This window comes from Sorex araneus, chromosome 4 (genome assembly GCF_027595985.1).
Source record: "Sorex araneus isolate mSorAra2 chromosome 4, mSorAra2.pri, whole genome shotgun sequence".
Lineage (NCBI taxonomy): Eukaryota > Metazoa > Chordata > Mammalia > Eulipotyphla > Soricidae > Sorex > Sorex araneus.
Genome location: NC_073305.1, coordinates 76,866,367 through 76,886,327, shown reverse-complemented (window position 1 = coordinate 76,886,327; position 19,961 = coordinate 76,866,367). Strand labels below are relative to the sequence as shown.

Sequence of the window (19,961 nt, the reverse complement as noted above, 5' to 3'; positions counted from 1 at the left end):
GTCTTATATTTTATATTTTACATATTTTATATAACAAAATACTAAAGGTGGAAAAAAGTATGGATTTTTACATATGTCAACATTTATGATCTTATAATGTTCAATGAAAAAGATGTAGAGTTCATGTCAAAAGAAATGAAAAATAGGGGAAGAGCGATAGCACAGTGGGTGGTCTTGCATGTGGCAGACCCGGGTTTGATCCCTGGCCTCCCATATGGTCCCCTGAGCACCGCCAGGGGTAATTCCTGAGTGCAAAGCCAGGAATAACCCCTGAGCATCGCTGGGTGTGACCCAGAAAGAACAAAAAAGAAAAAGAAAAAGAAAAAGAAAAAAAAGATGGAATATGCACAGTATTAGAAGCGTCATTTGACGATTCAAAACTGGCTTCAATGGTGCAGCCAGCGCCCTTCCCACACCACTGTTGAGCCCTGGAGTGTCCACACGCGCTAACATGGTGATAACATGGTGCTAACATGGTGTATGCCACTCGGACCTTGTGCCTTGAGAGTGCAACAGAGAAGCCCACGGGCGTCACGCGTGTCCCCTTCACCCTCTTTCCTCTCGGGAGGATGCCTGAGGCAGGCGGGGAGTGGAAAGGGCCCCCGAGGCCCTTGCCTGGCTGCCCAAATCAATCAGAACAGAATCCCTCCAATCCTGTGTGGAGATATGTTTTCAGTCCTAGCAAAGGCTTAATACTTACGAGAAATTAGATGCTTGGTTAATCAGGCTGCTGTAATCTTCCGGAAGCTCTATTAGCCTGTTGGATTCTCTTGGATACCTGAAAAACAAAAACAAAGTCAATGGCCACAGCTGCCCAGTTACTGAAAGAGCAAGTTAGAACCGTGGGGCAGACTCATCACTGCCCGAGATGCATTACTTAAAGAGTTTCCAACTAGGGGCTGGAGCGATAGCACAGCGGGTAGGGCGCTTGCCTTGCATGTGGCCAACCAGGGTTCAATTCCCAGCATCCCATATGGTCCCCCGAGCACCGCCAGGGGTAATTCCCGAGTGCATGAGCCAGGAGTAACCCCTGTGCATCACTGGGTGTGACCCAAAAAGAAAAAAAAAAAGAAAGAGTTCCCAACCAGGGCAAGGGCATGCAGCCATGCTACAGCGGGCAGGGCAGTGCTCAGGGGCCATCTGGGATGCCAGGGATCGAACCTAGGTCAGCTGCATGAAAGGCAAACATCCTACCCCCTGTGCCACCACTCTGGCCCCAAACACTTATCTGCTCTTGGACCCCCCCACCCCCGCCACCCACTGCCCTCAAGTTGCCCCCAGCCACCCCCTCCCTCTGGGCCCTCCTCCACTGCTTCAGGACAAGCCCAGAGCTGAACCTCCACCCGTCGCCTCCTTCCAGAGTGACTAATGATTCCCTGAGCCAGGGCTGCTGCCATGCTGTCTCCAGCGCTCTCATTTGCTCTGGGCTCCTTTGAGGGGGCGGGGGAGCGGGGTACCCTGCAGTGCTGAGGCTGAGTCCTGGCCCCGGGGGACTGCTGTGGTGGTGAGGTTCAAGCCCAGGCTAGCATCCTCCCGCTGCCCCAGAACTCCAGCCCCTTCCCGCTGCTCTTGTTGCTGTTTCATTTGTTCTGAGGTCACTCCTGGCCATGCTGGGGACTATATGTGGTGCTGGGGATGGAACCCAGGTCCACAGCCTGCAAGGCCAACGCCCTGCTAACAGCACCATGGCTGAGAGGGCAAGTGCATGTCCCACACGTCACTGAGGGTGCCGTGCGTGTCCCACATGTCACTGAGGGTGCAGTGTGTGTCCCACATGTCACTGAGGGTGAAGTGTGTGTCTCACATGTCACTGAGGGTGCGGTGAGAGTCCCACATGTCACTGAGGGTGAGGTGCGTGTCCCACATGTCACTGTGGGTGCCGTGTGTGTCCCACATGTCACTGTGGGTGCCGTGTGTGTCCCACATGTCACTGTGGGTGCCGTGCGTGTCCCACATGTCACTGAGGGCGCCATGCGTGTCCCACTTGTCACTGTGGGTGCTGTGCGTGTCCCACATGTCACTGTGGGTGCCGTGTGTGTCCACATGTAACTTAGGATACCATGCGTGCCCCACATGTCACCGAGGGCGCTGTCCACGACCGCTGTCCTAGTTCACTGACTCTCCCTGCCCTGAGGCTCCCAGAAGACAGCAGCTCTCCTGTCTCTCGTCTCTGTACTTCGGGCGTCTCTTACCCCCCGATACGTTCCCTTCTACCCCACACAACAGACAACTCTTCTGTGTGTGACAATTTTTAACTTACCTTATAGCATTTCTTTCACCATCTAGAAATCTTTTGACTTCAGCATTATGACACCAACTTTAAAATAAATGGAAGACAAAGACATTTTCTTTTTACTTTTGAAGGGCCAGAACTAGAATTCCTCCCCCTCACCACCCCCAAATCCAGTAAGATAAAAAAAATCTTTTTGGTTTAATTAATATATAATTTACCTCATCAAAAGAAGCTTGGAAGAATACCATAATTTGCCTGCAACTTTTAAAATTAGGAGAATAGAATTTGTGATTGTCTAAAAGCAATATTTCATATATTAAACTTGTGACTATATGTTATTAATTTGGAGACTGGGAAAAACAATCTGTATTAAGAACAAATTCATATAATCTGGAGCTAAAACAATTACATACAATTATTAATTTTTGGAACCATGGTAAAAAACATATTACACAACTTCTCCTTTCTTTTTCTGGGGCCCACCTGGCTTACTCCTGGCTTTGCATTCAGGAATCACTGCTCGTGGAGCTCAGTGGGTCCATATGGGGTGTTGGGGTTCAAGCCTGGCTTGGCTGAGTGCAAGGCAAGTGCTCTAGGCAAGTGCCCTACCTGCTGTACTATCTCTCCAGCCTAGCTTATTTAATTTTTTTTTGTAGGGGGTGTGTGCAGCACACCTGGCGGTACTCAGGGCTTACTCCAGGTTCCACGCTCAGGATTTACTCCTGAAAGTGCTCAGGGGATCATATGTTAGGGACTGAACCTGGGTCGGCCATGTGCAAGGCAAGTGCCTCAGCTGTTGTTCTATCTCTCTTATCTCTCTGGCTCTAATCCCCCCCCCCTTTTTTTTGGCTCAACCCGGCGATGCTCAGGGGTTACTCCTGGCTCTGCATTCAGGAATCACTCCTGGTGGTGCTCAAGGGACCGGACCATATGGGATGCTGGGAATTGAACCCGGGTTGGCCGAGTGCAAGACAAACACCCTCCCCACTGTGCTATCGCTCCAGCTTGTAATTCACCATTTTAACGGTCTTTATTTCTATGGTTTCTCTTCCTGTCTGGGCAACATCATCCAACTGAAACACGACTTACTAAGCATTAGTCAGTCCACTGATTCCTTATCCCAGCAACTGGTAATGACCATTCTATCTTTGTCTCTCTAAACTGTTAGCTCCAGCTAACTCACAGATGAAAACATACAGTATTTGTTCTTTCATGACTGACTTACTCCATTTAGCAAAATAGTTTATGGTTCAACTTCTAACATACATTACAGCATATGTCAACTTTATATTCCTTGCTAAGATTGCATACTATTTCACTGTTGTACATGCCACATTTTGCTTATTTATTTGCTGATGGATATTTGGCTGTTTCTACCTTGCAAATATGAAAAATAATGCTGCTGAGAACATGATTACATATCTGTTGGGACCCTTCTTGCATCTCTTTTGCAATAACATATCAAGGAAGCAGAACTGCTCTATTATTTTGAGAGACTGCCATACCATCTTCTTCTGAGTGGCCACACTATTTTTTGCCTCTACCAGCAATGCGCCGTGATGCCAATTTCTCAGTATTCCCACCCAAACTTGTTATTCTGGCCTGTCTTTCTGACTCCAGACCCCAAATAAATGTATATGAAATAGTATCCATGACACTATTGTTTTAAGTTGCACTAAAGTTGCATGTTCATTAGGAAATGATCAGTGATGCTTAAGATTTTTTTTAGCCATTTGTATGTCTTCCTTGAACAAGTCCTTTTGTTCAAATTACAAGAAAATGTTTGGATGTAGGAATATATACAATATGCTCAGAATCAGTTTCTCAACAGATGTGATATATAAATAATTACTCTCCTTCTGTGGGTAGAACAGTCATATTTGACTGGAAAGATAGTACAGCAGGTAAAGGACCCTCGCCTTGCACAGGGCTGTCCCGGGCTCAATCCCCGGTAAGCCATATAGTCCCCTGAGTCCTGCTAGGAGTGATCCCTGAGTGCAGAGCCAGGAGTAAGCCCTGAGCATCACTGAGTGTGACCCCAAAACAAAAATCAGTCATATATTAATCTTAAATCTATTATTTATAGATTAGTTTCTCTAGACCCATTTTCTGAAATTTAAAGTACTGGAGTAAATAATGCTGGAAGTTGTGTCTTTTCCAGAAATCTATGAAACGGAGACAGACACCTCAACAACCCAGGACATCTGAGGAAAAACACATCCTTTTTGAAGTTTTTGGGTTACACCCAGCTATGCTCAGGGGACCAAATGGGATGCTGGGGATCGAACCTGGGTTGACCCAGCGAGGCAAGTGCTCTATCCGCTGTGCTACTGCTCTGGCCCTGGAAATAAACATCTTTATCATGACACTCCTTCCATACAAATCTGCTTAAGTGATTCACCACTTTGGCAAACTCCTTACTGAAAAGGTATAATTCTTAACTGTTTGAAGAGTGAATCTTTACTGTCTGAATTATACCGAGTCCTGCCAGGCTATCTGAGTAGTCTGCAACACACGGCAACAAATCAGAATTTGGTTTCATACATAACTATTCACTACAAAGGTAGAAACATGTAAGTCATTACCTTTCGATCAGTGAATTCATTATGTCACTATTTTCTTGAAAAAGGCAAAAAAGGTTGTTTGGCAGGGAAAGGTAAGTACATAAATGTTCAAAATGGCTTGTTCCAGACACTGCAAATGGAGAGGAAAAGAGCGATGTTTACAAGAACCAGGAGCAGATTCTCCAGTTTCTATTCCAAATGTGAATAAGCAGTAGTGTATGAGGGGCCCCCCAGTATCACCTATAAGCACCTCCCACCCCAGCCAAGCACCTGAAACTGGGCCTGGTGGTGGTTCACAGGCTGGAGCCAAGCTCTGCAGACAGAAGCCCCAAGTTCGTCCCCCCTGAACAACACCAGGAGTGACCCTCCACACCAGGGTGGCCCCCAAACCAAACCAAACCAGAGGAGAGAGGAAAAAAAGGCTGTGGAATCACCACGCTTTACTTTTAAAAATCTAAAGTCATTTTAATCACGTAACAAGGTCACTGAATCATTAATGAGAATATAATCATTTTAAACTTGGACTGCAAAACCAGAATAATTTTATGTATGTCAATAGCACAATCACTAAGATCCATATAAAGTCTGAGACAGAAGCGTGTATTTTTATCCAGTCTTTACCACCACAGTCAATTATGTGACCAACAGTCAATGTTCCAAGCCTTTAGCACTTTTAATTTTTCCTAAATCACCTCTGCTTTAAACTGCAGAAGTGAAAGACTGTGTGTTTTCTATATTTTCAAAAAAAGAAGAAAAATGTGGCCCTGGGCTGGGGATGTGACTCCGTAATAAAGAGCATATTTTGGGAACCAGGGACAGAGTACAGGGTTTAGGGTGCTTGCCTTGCATGCAGCTGACCCGGGTTCAATCCCTGGCACCCCATATGATCTCTCAAGTCCTGCCAGGAGTGAACCCTGAGCACAGAGCCAGGAGTAAGCCCTGAGCATGGCTGGATGGGTCTAACTGCACCCCACCAGGAAACAAAACAAAACAAAACACCTACTTTGAACGCTTGTCTGTATGGGCTTGCAAACTGGCAGAAAAAAAGAGAAAAAAAGAAAAGAAATTACCTTGAATTTCTGGTGGAGCAGGAACTCCATTTAAGTAATGAAAAAACAAAGCTGAACACTTCAAGAAAGGCAGGATTCCAGCTCTGACATTCTTCCACAGATGCCAGCCAGAGGGCATTTCTTTCAAGGCACTGTAAGAGAGAAATAGGGAACTCAGAAATCTGCGAGGAGGGTCAAAGAGAGAACCGCCATCTGGAAGTGATGGCGAGCCCTGAGGGGAAGACCCCAGGAACACAGGGCCCCGCTTCCAGGGAAAATTTGTAAAACACAGGACCAGAACCACGGTACAGAGCAGAGGGCACTTGCCTTGCATGCAGCTGACCGGAGTTCAACCCCCGGCACCCCCCTACGGTCCTCTGAGCCCCACCAGAAGTGATTCCTGAGCATAGACCAGGAGGAACCCCTGAGCACCACAGGGTGTGGCCCCCAAAGAAAACAAAACTTGTACAAATAGAGCTACAAAAAGGAACCACTTGAAAACTTAAACAACCGCATGATTCAGAATCTTGGGCTAGCAGGTAAATATTCTGGCAAACTGTCTTGTGACAGCTGTCACAGGAACTTTAACATGAACATGCTTTTCTGGAACACCACCCAGGTGTGATTTACTCTGGAATTGTCCTATTCTGAAATACATCTGCCACAATCTGAGCCAAACTTGGCCCCGGTCAGCAAATACTTAAGTGGCCGTGAAGCCCTTAGGGGCTTAGCAGGCGCAAGCTGGCACCAGCCTCCCTGAGGAAGGTGACGGGGGATGGGGACAGTGACTGCTGCTCGCAACCCAGTGGAAAAATTACATTGAAAGAGCCCAGCAGATCAGGCCTGTGTATTCTTTTCTGAACATCCCAACATAAAGCAATTTCTCTTGAAAAAACAAGTGAATTCTTTTCTTGTGCTATCGCCAACATGTTTTTGGGAGGGGAACGGAGAGCTAGTATGTAAAATCACCACCTCACCTTCCTGTATACTGGTGCAGTGTTTTATACAGAGCAAGAACTGCTAATTCTTCTTCGCCAGCAGGATTTTCTTGATCCATACCGTTCACTTCTGAAGGACACGGAAATGTTAGACGTTGAATTCGAGTATTCATGGCCTGACCGCGACACGCAGAGTCAATCACACGTGAGGTGGCCATGCTCTGGAGAGAGACCCAGATCATGCATCCTGGGTGTGTGGGCACAGCACGGTGCCACCAGAACAGGGGCCAGCAGGCGTTGGGAGAAGCAGCCAATGCGCTTCAGCACGCCATGGCTAGAATCACCCACAACGCAGCCTCTGGGGATGCTCAGAGACTTACACAATAAAAAAGTAAGCAAACACAGCCACCAGGTTGGAGGGCTTTAACAGGAAAAAGGCATTTATTCCAAAATATTTCACAGGAAGATAGGTGAAAGAAAAAAAGCCCCATTATCCTAATTATAATTTATTCTTATGCAAGCCCCTTTTCCTCCAGGAAGACTTCTAGTTAAACTTAAAAAGGAATTACCTGATTCCTTCAATAAGTTGACAAAAAACCAATAAGTTACTCACCTGTACACGAGGTAAGTAAAATCTGAATGATGTGTGCCATAGTAACCAGATGAAAAATGTGAAGATCCCCAGTGCCAAGGCTGATCCCTGAAAAATCCTGACACTGCAAAGCAGGGAACGCCAGCACCAAGCTCACCTGGGTACCAGAGAGAGAGAGAGAGAGAGAGGGAGAGACAGAGAAAGAGAGATTGCCTCACCTTTCACAGCAAAACTCATTTCTGCCTTACATGCTCACCCCTTTCCGAGCTTAGGCCTTCATCTTTATTCTTTTTTTGTTTTGGGGCCACAACTGGCAGTGCTCAGGGATCACTCCTGACAGGCTTGGGGGACCCTCAGACCCAGCCAAGGGCCTCAGCTGCTGGACTACTTCTCCGGCTTCTCATCTCATCCCAAAGGGCACACACGAGATGTTCCACAAAGACCGGCTGAACAAAGTGACTGTGCAGGAGATGCAAGTGCCTTTTTTTTTTTTTTTTTCTTTTTGGGTCACACCCGGAGATGCTCAGGGGTTGCTCCTGGCTCTGCACTCAGGACTTACTCCTGGCAGTGCTTGGGGGACCATATAGGATGCCGGGAATCGAATCTGGGTCGGCCATGTGCAAGGCAAATGTCCTACCTGCTGTGCTATCGCTTTGGCCCAAGCTGCAGGTGTCTTGACAGGCACTAAACCTCTGCCCGGTGATTCCCCCATGATAGCAATAATAGCTCATTTCTTTCTTTCTTTCTTTTTTTTGCTTTTTGGGTCACACCTGGCGATGCACAAGGGTTACTCCTGGCTCTGCACTCAGGAATTACTCCTGGCAATGCTCAGGGGGCCATATGGGATGTTGGGAGTTGAACCTGGGTCAGCCTCGTGCAAGGCAAACGCCCTACCCGGTGTGCTATTAATGCTCCAGACCCAACAATAATAGCTCATTTCTAAACAACAGTGGAAAGCAAGAGTTCTGGATCACAGAGATGCAGGATGCACAGAGTCCGATACCCAAAGGCTGAAGTGGGTCTCAACAAAGTAAGATTCGGATTTCCCTGTGATTCAATGACTCTTCTTGGCACTGATGCCCCAACACACAAAAACGTTCCTCTGAAGACATACACGCGTGCCTATGTTGACTGCAGTGGTTAGTTGTCGGGATGCGGAGACCACTTAGATGCCCATCCACATCTCAGGAGCAGGTCGAGGCGCCGTGGTTGAGAAAACATGGAATCACATAGTTTGCTGTGACCCCAGAGTTGGACGAAGGTGGAAGGAGGAGGACAAATATGGGACAATGCCACTCATTGGTGGGATAGAGACGGAGCCAAGCAGTCGCAAAGGACAGACCCATGGCCCACACGACAGAACTAGGAGTGCTGAGTGAGTGGGTGGGGGCTGGGGGTGACCCCGTGGCTGGCGCTCAGGCCACTGTGCATCCCCACTGGAAGGAAACATCGCCACTGCTGTCAGAACCAAGGGGACAGTGGGTGTCCTGGAGCGCGGAGGCGGTGGGGAGGGGGTGGGTGGGCTTGGTGCCGGCAACGCTCACAGGCCCATGAGCTGTCAGGGACTGAACATGGCCCCCCACATGAAGCCCAGGCCAAGCTGGTTGAGCCCCCAGGTGGACAGTCCGTCAGGGGGCCAGCGCTGCTGGGGTCTCTCACAGGGAAGCAGCATGGGGCCAGTCAGGCCGGAGGCCCAGACCCGGGTCAGGGAGGCAGGGCTGCACTTGCCGCGCCTCTCGACGAGGTTCCCGGGAGCCTTTTCTCTTTGGAGGCTCCTCGGCACACAAACACTGAGGGGGGAGGGAAACAGGCTGCTCCTCCTGTGCCCGCCCCAGTCAGCAAGGCCAGCACCAGCGTGCACGTGACCGACACTCTCCGACACGGGCGGCGAGGACCTACCAGTAAGTGAAACATGTCGATGTCTAATATGCACGGGAGGTCTCCATGGCTGCCATCGGGAACCAACGCTGGTTAAAGAAACAGATGTTAGCACACTCGCAGGCCTACGGGAGTATTTCATTTCTCTCTTTTTTGGCTGATACTGATCAGGGGACCACCATCTGAGGTGCCGGGGATGGAATGCGAGGCAAGCCCCTTGCCTGATGCACCATCTATCTGGCTCCCAATTTCTTTTTTTTTTCTTTTCTTTTTGGGTCACACCCAGCGATGCACAGGGTTTACTCCTGGCTCTGCACTCAGGAATTACCCCTGGCGGTGCTGGGGGGCCATATGGGATGCTGGGAATCGAACCCAGTTGGCCTCGTGCAAGGCAAACGCCCTACCTGCTGTGCTGTTGCTCCAGCCCCTGGTCCCCAGTTTCTCTAAAATATACACATAGGATCCCGGGGTCAGGGCCATGGATCCGAAGGGAGAGCACAGGCCTGGCAGGTACAAGACCCGAGTTCAATCCCAGGCACCAATGGGGTGGCCCTGATATCCCCAAGCCCTGCTGGGTGTGGCCTCAATGAAACAAAATTTAAAAACAAACAGATAAAAAGAAAAATCCCCTTTATAATCTAGTTGAAATCTCTTTCCTCAAGAGCTGTGTGACTGTATAAGCTAGATTTAAATGCAAGAGTAACAGTAAAACCAAAATAATTCGTTTCACAATGGTGAGGCCACACACTGAAAGCCAAAATTATAAAGATAAACTGCCAGACATGTAGTCCATAGAATACTCACATGCAAAAAGTTTACAGAAGTGCCCCTGGACCACTGGGAGTGATGTCACAGTCCAATGAGCTGCAGCAAACCTGGTGAGTGACCTGAGACAGTCATCCTGCAAGAGAAACGGCACCTGTGGGCCTGTTCTTCCTTCAGAAATGCTGGCTGGGGACAACAGCATAGCAGGCTATGCACGTGGCTGACCTGGGATAAATCCCGGCATCCCATCTGGTCCCCTGAGCACTGCCAGGAGTGATCCCTGAGCATCACTGGGTGTGCCCCTCTCCGCCCCCCAAAAAAGAGAAAGAAATGCTTGCTTGAGGCACAGCCAGATTAGGTTCAAAGAAAACTCTCTTAGTGGGATGAAACAGAATTTCTTGACACCTGGATTGACAAAGCTCCGACAAGGAGCAGAACTGAGTTAATTGTTCGATGGAAGGGACAAAGCCCTCTCCAGCCCCCATCCTGTTAGTGCCCTGCTGAAATGGACAGGACAGAGCACTGGCTGGACAGCAACCAGATACCAGACCCAGGAAACCTGAAGTGTTTCCTACTGTTAGAGACGCACTCTACAACGTGGGCAATATTCCAAATGCTGGGAAAATGACGTGCAAGAAATTGGTCACACAAATAGATTGTCTGCAGCCACCAAAAGCCATTACGGCAATGCTGGAGAGAGGGGCGAGAAGCCTACCTTGCACGCGGTCAACCAGAGTCCCCCAGCATTGGGGGACAATGCTTCTCTGTGGGGGGTGGGGTGGGGTATCCCTGAGCACTGCCAGGGGAGCCCAGATAGCCCGCTCCCTCAGGCCCTTGCCTTGAGCTGCCTGCCCGGAGATGCAACTGTTGTTGAGAAGGAGTAATCTCGGCCCAAGCTGGGCCACACAAGACAGGTACTTTCTGCTATTTCTCTTTGAATTACTTAAAAAAGACTCTATGGAAGACAATGCAGTGACTTCCACTTCCTGGTTCTCAAGTCTGGCTTCTGGAAAGCTTCTCAGAAACATTCATGCCTGGAAACCACCTCCAGAACCTCTTAGGCTTTTGGTAGGATCAAGCTTTTGAAAAGCTCCCCAGGCGATTCTGAATAAGTGAAGTTACAGAATCTGATTCTTTGATTTTCCCACACCCTGCAATGCTCAGGGGTTACTCCTGGCTTTGCACTCAGGAATCACTCCTGGTGATGCTTGGAGGACCATATGGGATGCTGGGGATAGAACCTGGCTCTGCTGTGTGCAAGGCAAACGCCCTCCCCGCTGTCCTATTGCTCCGGCTTCTGTGCTCACTTCTGTAATTCCAACTAAAGCATTAAAATTTCAAACTTAGATCTATTAAGAGAAAAATCATAAAAACCCAAAGCAACAAATACTGCTTCTTCAGTAACAGAAAATTGATTTTAAGTAGAGAGAAGTGAATCTAGGCTTCAATAAACATTTTAAGATTTTAAGGCTGACAAAAAGCAGGGCCATTTGATTTCCAACCTTCTGTGAACTGAGTCAACAAGGGACTTACCAGTCTGCAAGGCAAAGGGCCAAACAAGGGTTTCTCTTCATCACTTAAAATTCTTTCTGCAGATGAAAAATGATTAAGATGGTAAAGTTTATGTTATGCTTATTTTAGAACAAAAAAGTGGAAAAAAAAACATTCTGCAGAATGTACAATGTTGTCGGACTTCAAAATCTTTTTTTTTTTTTTTTTTTGCTTTTTGGGTCACACCTGGCAATGCACAGGGGTTACTCCTGGCTCTGCACTCAGGAATTACTCCTGGCCATGCTCAGGGGACCATATGGGATGCTGGGATTTGAACCCGGGCCGGCCGCATGCAAGGCAAACGCCCTACCCGCTGTGCTATCTCTCCAGCCCCCAGACTTCAAAATCTTTTAATTCATTTCTCAAGAACTCACTCCAGATAAAAAGTAGAAACAGGGGGAGGGAAAGGGCTCCGAAGACTGGAGGGCGAGCACTACCTGTGGGCGGGCTGGGAGCACTTTTGGGAGCACAGATCACAGAGTCGGGGAAGCCCCCAGCACCACGAGCACGGCCCAAAAACCAAAGAGGGAGAAGGTGGTGGTGGGGGGATAGAGACCCGCCCCCGCCCCTGGCCCAATCCCCTCCATTCCTTCAACAGACCCCGAGCTGGAACTATCCTGAAAATGAGTCCTCCATTGCTGTGGCTAAGCATTATCAATCCAACATCTTGTCTGTACGCCACACGCCTCACTTCAAGGCATACGGCCCAGCTTAACTGCAGGTCCCTATGCGTGCTCCAGGCCTGTGTATGTTTGTGGCATGACAGAGACATGCCATGGAATCTCTCACCTATGCTTTGGATGGTGTAGGCACAACTGCCCCAACACATGATGGGCACGCGGGGGTCCTCCTCGTTGGGGTGAACCTTTAGGCCCACTTTGTACGCAGCAGTTCCAAACGTCGTCAGCATTTCTCTTATGCTCTCGGAATAGGGGTTCCTGAAGGGGGTGAGCAGAGATGAGTTCAAGGACAATGTACTGACATGAGGTAAATGGATCCGTTTCTTACTCGCTACCTGCTACACTGAAACTGAACCAATCAGCCAAGGCAGTTGTCTGCCAAGGTGTGACCAGTGGCAGGTAAATGGTGGCTGCCAGGGGAGGGGTGGTCTGGATGGGTCAGCAGGGATGAGGCACAGAGGTGAAACATGAGTTATTAGGGTCAAGTCTGCATACAGAGCTGGGGACCCGTGATCGCTTCCCCCATCTGGAAACACCAACAACACCCACTGCACATCAGAATTTAATTTCCAGAGTGAAGAACCCTCAGGGATTAGCCAATATCCACACCGACATTTGGGGTCCCAAGTAAAGACTGGAGGGGCCTGAGCATCCCTCTGTGAGGCTCAGAGTCAAGGGCCTCACAGTCACTCAAGGCCCAATCCGAAACCCAGATCTTACTGGAGAAGCCGAGGGAACTAGCAGGGACAAAAAGAGCAAAGGGAAGAGAGAGCCCCAGAAAGCAGAACACTTAGACACATTAGGAAAGGACCATCAGGAGATCCACAATCTGATAGTAGGATTGTCTTACAGGACAGAAAAAGGGAAGAGAAAACTAGCTAAGAAACACACACACACACACACGCACTTAGAACTAATGGTTATGAATCTTCAGATTAAGAGTCTACTGAAAATAGATCAGAATGAATGAAGATTCACACAGCGGGGAGTTCAGAAGGGTTTCCAGAAGTAGTACGTTACTAAGGAACAGAAATCAGAAGGGCTTTAAATAAATGCCAGAGAGAGAGCTGGATGGGCCGGGGCATGACCTTTGCATCCAAGACCTTCAGAATGTGATTTCTGAAACTGCACATTCCTGAGCATTGCCAGGACCTCCGCCCCCACAACACACATACACATACACACACGAGTATTTAGGGAGTGTGGTCCCCAAACAGTTAAAGAAAACAAAAACAACGTCTTTACAATCCAATGAATTATTACATCAAGTTCCTAATTCCATACCCAAACCCTTATCGAGTATGTGGATAAAGGTCTTTTTAGACAGGAAAATCTAACACTGGGCACTGTTCTTAGGGATTCCCAAAGGGGGCAAAGGCGTCAACCAGATGCCGGAAGAGCAGATGCAGGGACCAAGAGGTCTGAGGCCACGGGCAGCTTCAGGGGTAGTCAGTGGGGCAGGGCCACCGGGCCCTTAGGACAGCTGCTGCTGGGCCTCTGAGGACCCCACTGTGGCACTCAGGAAGCAAAAACTAACACTCGCTCACAGGAAAGCAGAAACTGCAAGGTGATTATTATGGAAGGGAAGGCGAAGAACGGAATACCGTGGTAATATGTGACTTAGATCAGTGGAAACAATCAATGTAAAAAGATGACTGATTTAATTTAAAGAATGTTTTATATGTGTGTGTGTGTGTGTGTGTGTGTGTGTGTGTGTGTGTGTTTGTGTTGGGGATGGAACCCAGGTCCTCACACAAAAAAAGGCAAGTGCTTGGCACGGAGTTCCATCCCTGGACCATCCACGCAAAGTCATGAATAATGGTACTGGGAGGCTGGCGAGAAGCTGTGGGTAGGGCAGGGGCAGGAGCAGAATCCTCGACCACCGTTCATCAGAAAGAGACAGGGTTTAGACACGACAAATCCAGAGACAGTGAGTCAAGAGTGTTCAAGAGAAACAAGCAAGTGACTAGCAGCAGAAACAAAGTGACAGGACAGGGCAGGCGAGCACGGAGACGATGCAGAGGAAGAGCGGATACAGGACTTCTCCATCTATGCCTCCTAGGACCACTCTTACTGAGTTCAATGATGAATTTTATGAGTAACGCATAGCTTCCAGGTAGTTTAAAATGGATCTTGCCACTTTATCTGCATTTACACGTATTAGGTAGAGACTGTTTCCCATACCCGACAGGTCAGGAAATCAATGTACAGAGAGAGCCAGCAATTTGCACAAAGCAACCCAGCCAATGAGCAGCAGTCCCAAGTCATCTCTCTAGAGAATCTAAGCTGTGCTTTGTAACTTACTAGCTGCAGGCTGCGAGTATTGAAAATACTCTGCGTTTTTTTGTTCTTTTCTGGGGGCACACCTGTCGGTGCACAGTGGGGGAAACATCAAACCCATCGGCTGCATGCTAGGCAGGCACCTAACCCTGCTGTCTGTCTGTCCCCTAAACATATGCTGATTTTGATCTTAGGTTAGTAACAGGCTAATGGGGCAGTACTCAGAACTATAAAGTCAGGGGCTGAACGGTTACTTTTTTTATTTTCTTTTTGGGTCACACCGGGTGATGTTACACACCAGGGGTTACTCCTGGCTCATGCACTCAGGAATTACTCCTGGCGGTGCTCAGGGGACCATATGGGATGCTGGGAATCGAACCCCGGTTGGCTGCGTGCAAGGCAAATGCCCTACCTGCTGTGCTATTGCTCCAGCCCCAGAACGGTTACTTTTGGATGGTATATTTATTAATACTGGAGTGATAGCGATAGCACAGCGGGTAGAGCGTTTGCCTTGCATGCAGCCAACTAGGGTTCGATTCCTCCGTCCCTCTTGAAGAACCTGGCAAGCTACCGAAGAGTATCCCGCCTGCATGGCAGAGCCTGGCAAGCTACCCGTGGTGTATCCGATATGCCAAAAATAGTAACAAGTCTCATAATGGAGACGTTACTGGTGCCCGAGCAAATTGATGAACAGGACAACAGTGCTACAGTGTTACCCACGATAAAGATCATATTATGAATGAGGGGCTGGAGAGATAGTACAAGGGTTAAGGTGCATCTTGCAAGCTGCTGACCCCGGTTCTAACCCTGGCACCCCTGAGCATGTCCAGGGAAGCCAGAGGGGTCCCTGAGCATCACTGGGGTGGCCCAGGCAATCCCCTGCAGAGCAGGAGCTGCAAGGAACGGCCCCCTGGGAGGCCCCACCTCAAAGGTCATGCAACCTTCACACCGAGAATTCAAGACCGCTGTCCTGTAACATTTTGCCCCTTAGCGTGACCTAACTGCAAGTGAGTTCTTCAATAGCCAAGATTCAAAAGGAGTCAGAGAATATACTCACTTAGGATGGAAATCAGGCCGAAATCCTTCCGGGAGCTGCCTGGCCCCTGGACTCCCCGCGTGCTTCGGAGAGGCCGCACCTGGAGAAGCAAGCACGAGCACTGTTACTCTCGGGCCGCGCCTCCGGAGTCCAGTCACAGAGCTCAGGCTGGCTTTAGGGCAGAGAGGCCGGAAAGTGACAGCAACAGTCCCCGTCACCAAAACCCGGCACGACACTCATGCCACGAGTGGGCTGAGCTGGCCCAGCCAGCGAGGCCGTGCCCCAAGGGTAGGGCCACTAGACCACAGCCAGGGAGGGAGGGAAGGTGAGGTGGCGGCCGCGGGCCCAGGAAAGCCAGACCCACGCTCTGCTCTCACCGCCGCCCGGCGTGCTGCCCGCGCAATGCGGAGCCTGGAACCCGGGCCATCGGGGGTAGTGCCAGCAGGCCCTGCCAGCGACATCTCCCGTCCCCCAGAGATCCCTGCAGAATGGCGGAACCAGAGAAAAGCCTCCATCAAACACTTCGCAAAGAGAAAGGGCAACTGCAGTCCAGCCGGAGTTTAGTTCGTAAGGCGAAGGACAGGAGAATCAGTCCCGCTTTAAAATGAGAGGCTTCACTTTTAATTTCAAGCCATTTCTCCCAGATCTGTATTTTCCAGCGGCCTCGGACTGCAGGGGAGAATGGAAGCGGGTTACCAGGACTTACCAGGAGTGCTTTCTTCTTTCCTAAGAACCTGTAAGGCTTTTATTTGCTGAGATATTGTTCTAATCCACTGAGTCAGATTTGGTTGGTCTGAAAAATTTAACCTGCTAGAAAAAGATTATAGAAAGCATTTAGTATTTAGTTGTTGCTGCTTAGTTTAAGATACAGAAAAGAGTGCTTACATGACTGTGGGCATAATATTTTAAGCACGCTTTAAAATACTATAGAAAAAAATGCTTGGGGAACATTTATGGCCTTAAAAAAATCCGAATAGATATTTGCCAATAGAAATGAAAATGCATTATCTGTCAACACAATGCTAGTGACACTGTGAAAACCTGCACATCCCGCCCTGCCCTTTCTTGGTTTGGGGGCCATACCTGGCTATATATAGAGCTTATTCCTTGCTCTATGCTCAGGGATCACTCCTGGTGGGATTCAGGGGATCATATGCGTTTTGGACCCAGGACTGAACCCAGGTTAGCTAGGCAAACACCCTACCTGCTGTATTATCTCTCTGGCCCCGAATTCTGTAGTTTTTTAAATGCTGAAATTTGCTACTATTTCTTAAATGTTCAACTAAGTTACCGTACCATAGTATTTACTGAGTGCTTATTATGTTATAAGCATTTAAAGCATTTTACTCTAAGCATTTTACAGCACATTTACTCAAAATATTAAGAAATAGGTAATATTATTGTCCCCATTTTACAGACAAGGAAAATGAGGTTTAGATCTATGTAACTCGATCAAGCCAATATAAAAGATGGGGGCTGACATTCATAACCACCTCTCTCAGAACCCAAAACCTACTTCTTAATGACTACGCCAAAGAATTCATGGGGAAAAAAAATAAAACCCAGCCCACAAAAAAGATGGGTGAAACCTACCAAAAGTGACTTTTCTCCTGATATCTTGTGATTCTTTACTCTAACAGTAATTTACTTCTTCTTTATCAGTTCAAATGGAGATGTCAGTATCATGATATATATATGATATATATTATATATACATATAGATACACACATATATGTATATGTATATACATATATGTACATGTGCACACACACATACACAGATTCCAATTTTGGTTTTTGTGTCACACCTTGTCATGCTCAGGATTTTCTTCTGGCTGTGAGCTCAGGGATAACTTCTGGAGGGATCAAGGGACCATAAGGGGTGCTGAGGATTGAGCATGGGTCGGCCAGGTGTGAGGCAAGTACCTTCCCTGCTATACTATTACTCTGGCCCCATGATGTTCTTTTAGGAAGAGAAAGAATAACCCTCAAATTTTGGTTTTGGGCCACACACACCCAGTTGTGCTCAGGATAAATCCTGGGTCAGCTGTGTGCAGGGCAAGTGTCCTACCCACTGTAGTATCTCTCCAGCCCCGAATCCGATACTATTTTAGAGAACATTCTGTGGTAATGAACACTAAGAAATATGAACTACTAAAATTAAAGAGGAAGAAAAAACTGCCCTTCCTTTGAACTGAACCCAAATTGTAGCACAGAACTAGATGATCCATATTCATAACAGGAGAAATAAAGGTCAGACTAGAATAGTAGCAAATTCACACTTGAAAGTCAAGTTTCATGTTTATTTCTGTTTAATGAAGTGCCCCAAAATTGTGAAGTAATGAAAATCCACGATTTTAAATACAGGAACAGATGCTAATTTTGGCCCAACCCTAAAGCTACTGTTGACCATAAAGAGCTGGGGAAAAAAAATTAATATTGTCAGTTTGAAGTGCCCCTCCCCTCTATCATTTACTGAGCATGTCTCTTTCGTTTTTTGGGCTATACCCAGCAGTGCTCAGGGCTTATTCCTCTGCACTCAGGAATTACCCATGGAGGGCTCGGAGGGCCTATGGGATGCTGGGGACTGGACCTGAGGTGGCCGCGTGCAAGCCAAGGCCCCGTCTGCTGTACTAATGCTCTGCCCCTCATGAGCATGTCTTAGAGAGTAGAGGGAGCTATTTTAATCAGCGTCTTAGAAATAGACAATTTTCATGAATACATACACATTTTACATCTTTTATAATGTTTATGAGTGCCTATGGAATAAAATTTTGGTCTAAAAACCAAAATCGTACTCCACAGGTCTTGGTAGATGATATTACTGCTAAAAACTTTGGAAAGCAGGTAGAAAAACCTGCCATTTGCCTGTGATATAAAGGCCTTGAGTCAAAACTTACCTATTAAAAATATTTCTTGGAGGAAGCAGCAGAGGAATGACAGTATTACTCAAACATTCACAAAGAGGGCAAAGGAATTCTCCATTTTCTACATCGTAGCTTGTATGTAAACGTAACCTCTGTTGCCTTCGCTGTTCTTTAGCTTGAACAGAATCAAAATACCTTGACAAAGACACGAGGAATTAAAAAACAAAAACTATTCTTTTTCTGAGTCACAAGCCAAAACATTTAAAATAATTTGCTTCAACAAATTAAAATATTAACAGGAACTGAACTACTCTGAACACTGGTGACTTAAATTTTTGAAACTGTTTTAACTACAAAAATGGGTTAAGTTTAAAACAGTCAAAATAAAATTATTTTTTTGGGGGGGAGCCACACCCGACAGTGCTCAGGGTTTACTTCTGGCTGTGTGCTCAGGGGTCACTCCTGGCAGTGCTTGGGGACCTTACAAAGCATTAGGGATTTAACTGGGGCTGGCCAACTGCAAGGCAAGTGCCTTACCCCCTATGCTATATCTCTGGCACCGCAACAGGCAAATTTTAAGAGGACTAACATGCAAATAAGCACTGCGGGAGGCACAACACTATAACAGGTGCCCAGGGGAACCAGACAGAATGTACTCCTGGTCACCTCATCTTAGCTCAAGGAGCCAGGTCACACCGAGGCTGTCATAGAAACAAACCTGAACACTTCCAGAATCACAGGTGTACACCCTGGTCTTAAGAAAAATATGATGCTTCCAGGGCTTCTCCCAGTTTCTGAGCCAATACAAATCCACACCATTAAAAGACATATTTGATACATCAGGATGTTATTTGGTCACTCTTCACATGGATGATAAAGCAAATAAACTTCAGTTTTATTTTATTAGGCAGTGACAGGTCGTTTTCCCTTTGGTTTTTTTTTTTTTTTTTTTGCTTTTTGGGTCACACCTGGCGATGCACAGGGGTTACTCCTGGCTCTGCACTCAGGAATTACTCCTGGTGGTGCTCAGGGGACCATATGGGATGTTGGGAATTGAATCTGGGTCGGCTGTGTGCAAGGCAAACGCGCTACCCGCTGTGCTATCGCTCCAGCCCCTAGTTTTCCCTTTAAGTATCTTAAGTTTTGTGCTCCATTCCCCCCCCCCCACACACACACCATTTTGGGCCAGAACTGGCAATGCTCAGGAGTTCCTCCTGGCTCTGGACTCAGGAAACACTCCTAGCAGTGCTCAGGGGCCCATATGGGACATAGGGGATTGAACCTAGGTTGGCCGCACACAAGGCACGTACCCTACCTGCTGTATTATTATCAGGCCCCATTTGCACCATTTGAACTGCACCAATTCAAAAATTTAATCTTGCATCATTGGCTAAGTTTCTCTTTAGCAGGCTTTGAATTTTAAAAGTTTTGTAGTGTCTGGAAGAACCCACACACACGCAAGCAGATGCTCTGCGCTGAGCTCCACCCCAACCCTTGGGTAAGCTCCCGAGATCACAAACAGGGATTA

General features: G+C 47.6%; 1 protein-coding gene across 3 annotated transcripts in view; it reads right to left on the bottom strand.

Moving 5' to 3' along the window:
* Positions 1-19,961, bottom strand: part of UBR2 (ubiquitin protein ligase E3 component n-recognin 2) — a 110,993-nt gene that overhangs the window by 5,357 nt on the left and 85,675 nt on the right. For 2 of the 3 annotated variants that reach the window (XM_004605799.2, XM_055137272.1), the window contains exons 32-44: positions 18,467-18,628; positions 16,273-16,376; positions 15,588-15,666; positions 12,360-12,508; positions 11,553-11,608; positions 10,059-10,155; positions 9,276-9,343; positions 7,398-7,533; positions 6,824-6,914; positions 5,868-5,998; positions 4,819-4,927; positions 2,261-2,317; positions 701-778 (exon numbers count right to left, since the gene is read on the bottom strand). In XM_004605799.2, coding sequence (XP_004605856.1) covers positions 701-778; positions 2,261-2,317; positions 4,819-4,927; positions 5,868-5,998; positions 6,824-6,914; positions 7,398-7,533; positions 9,276-9,343; positions 10,059-10,155; positions 11,553-11,608; positions 12,360-12,508; positions 15,588-15,666; positions 16,273-16,376; positions 18,467-18,628 — 1,317 coding nt within the window. The remainder of the gene's footprint in view (positions 1-700; positions 779-2,260; positions 2,318-4,818; positions 4,928-5,867; positions 5,999-6,823; positions 6,915-7,397; positions 7,534-9,275; positions 9,344-10,058; positions 10,156-11,552; positions 11,609-12,359; positions 12,509-15,587; positions 15,667-16,272; positions 16,377-18,466; positions 18,629-19,961) is intronic. The other variant, XM_055137273.1, reaches the window with a different exon arrangement.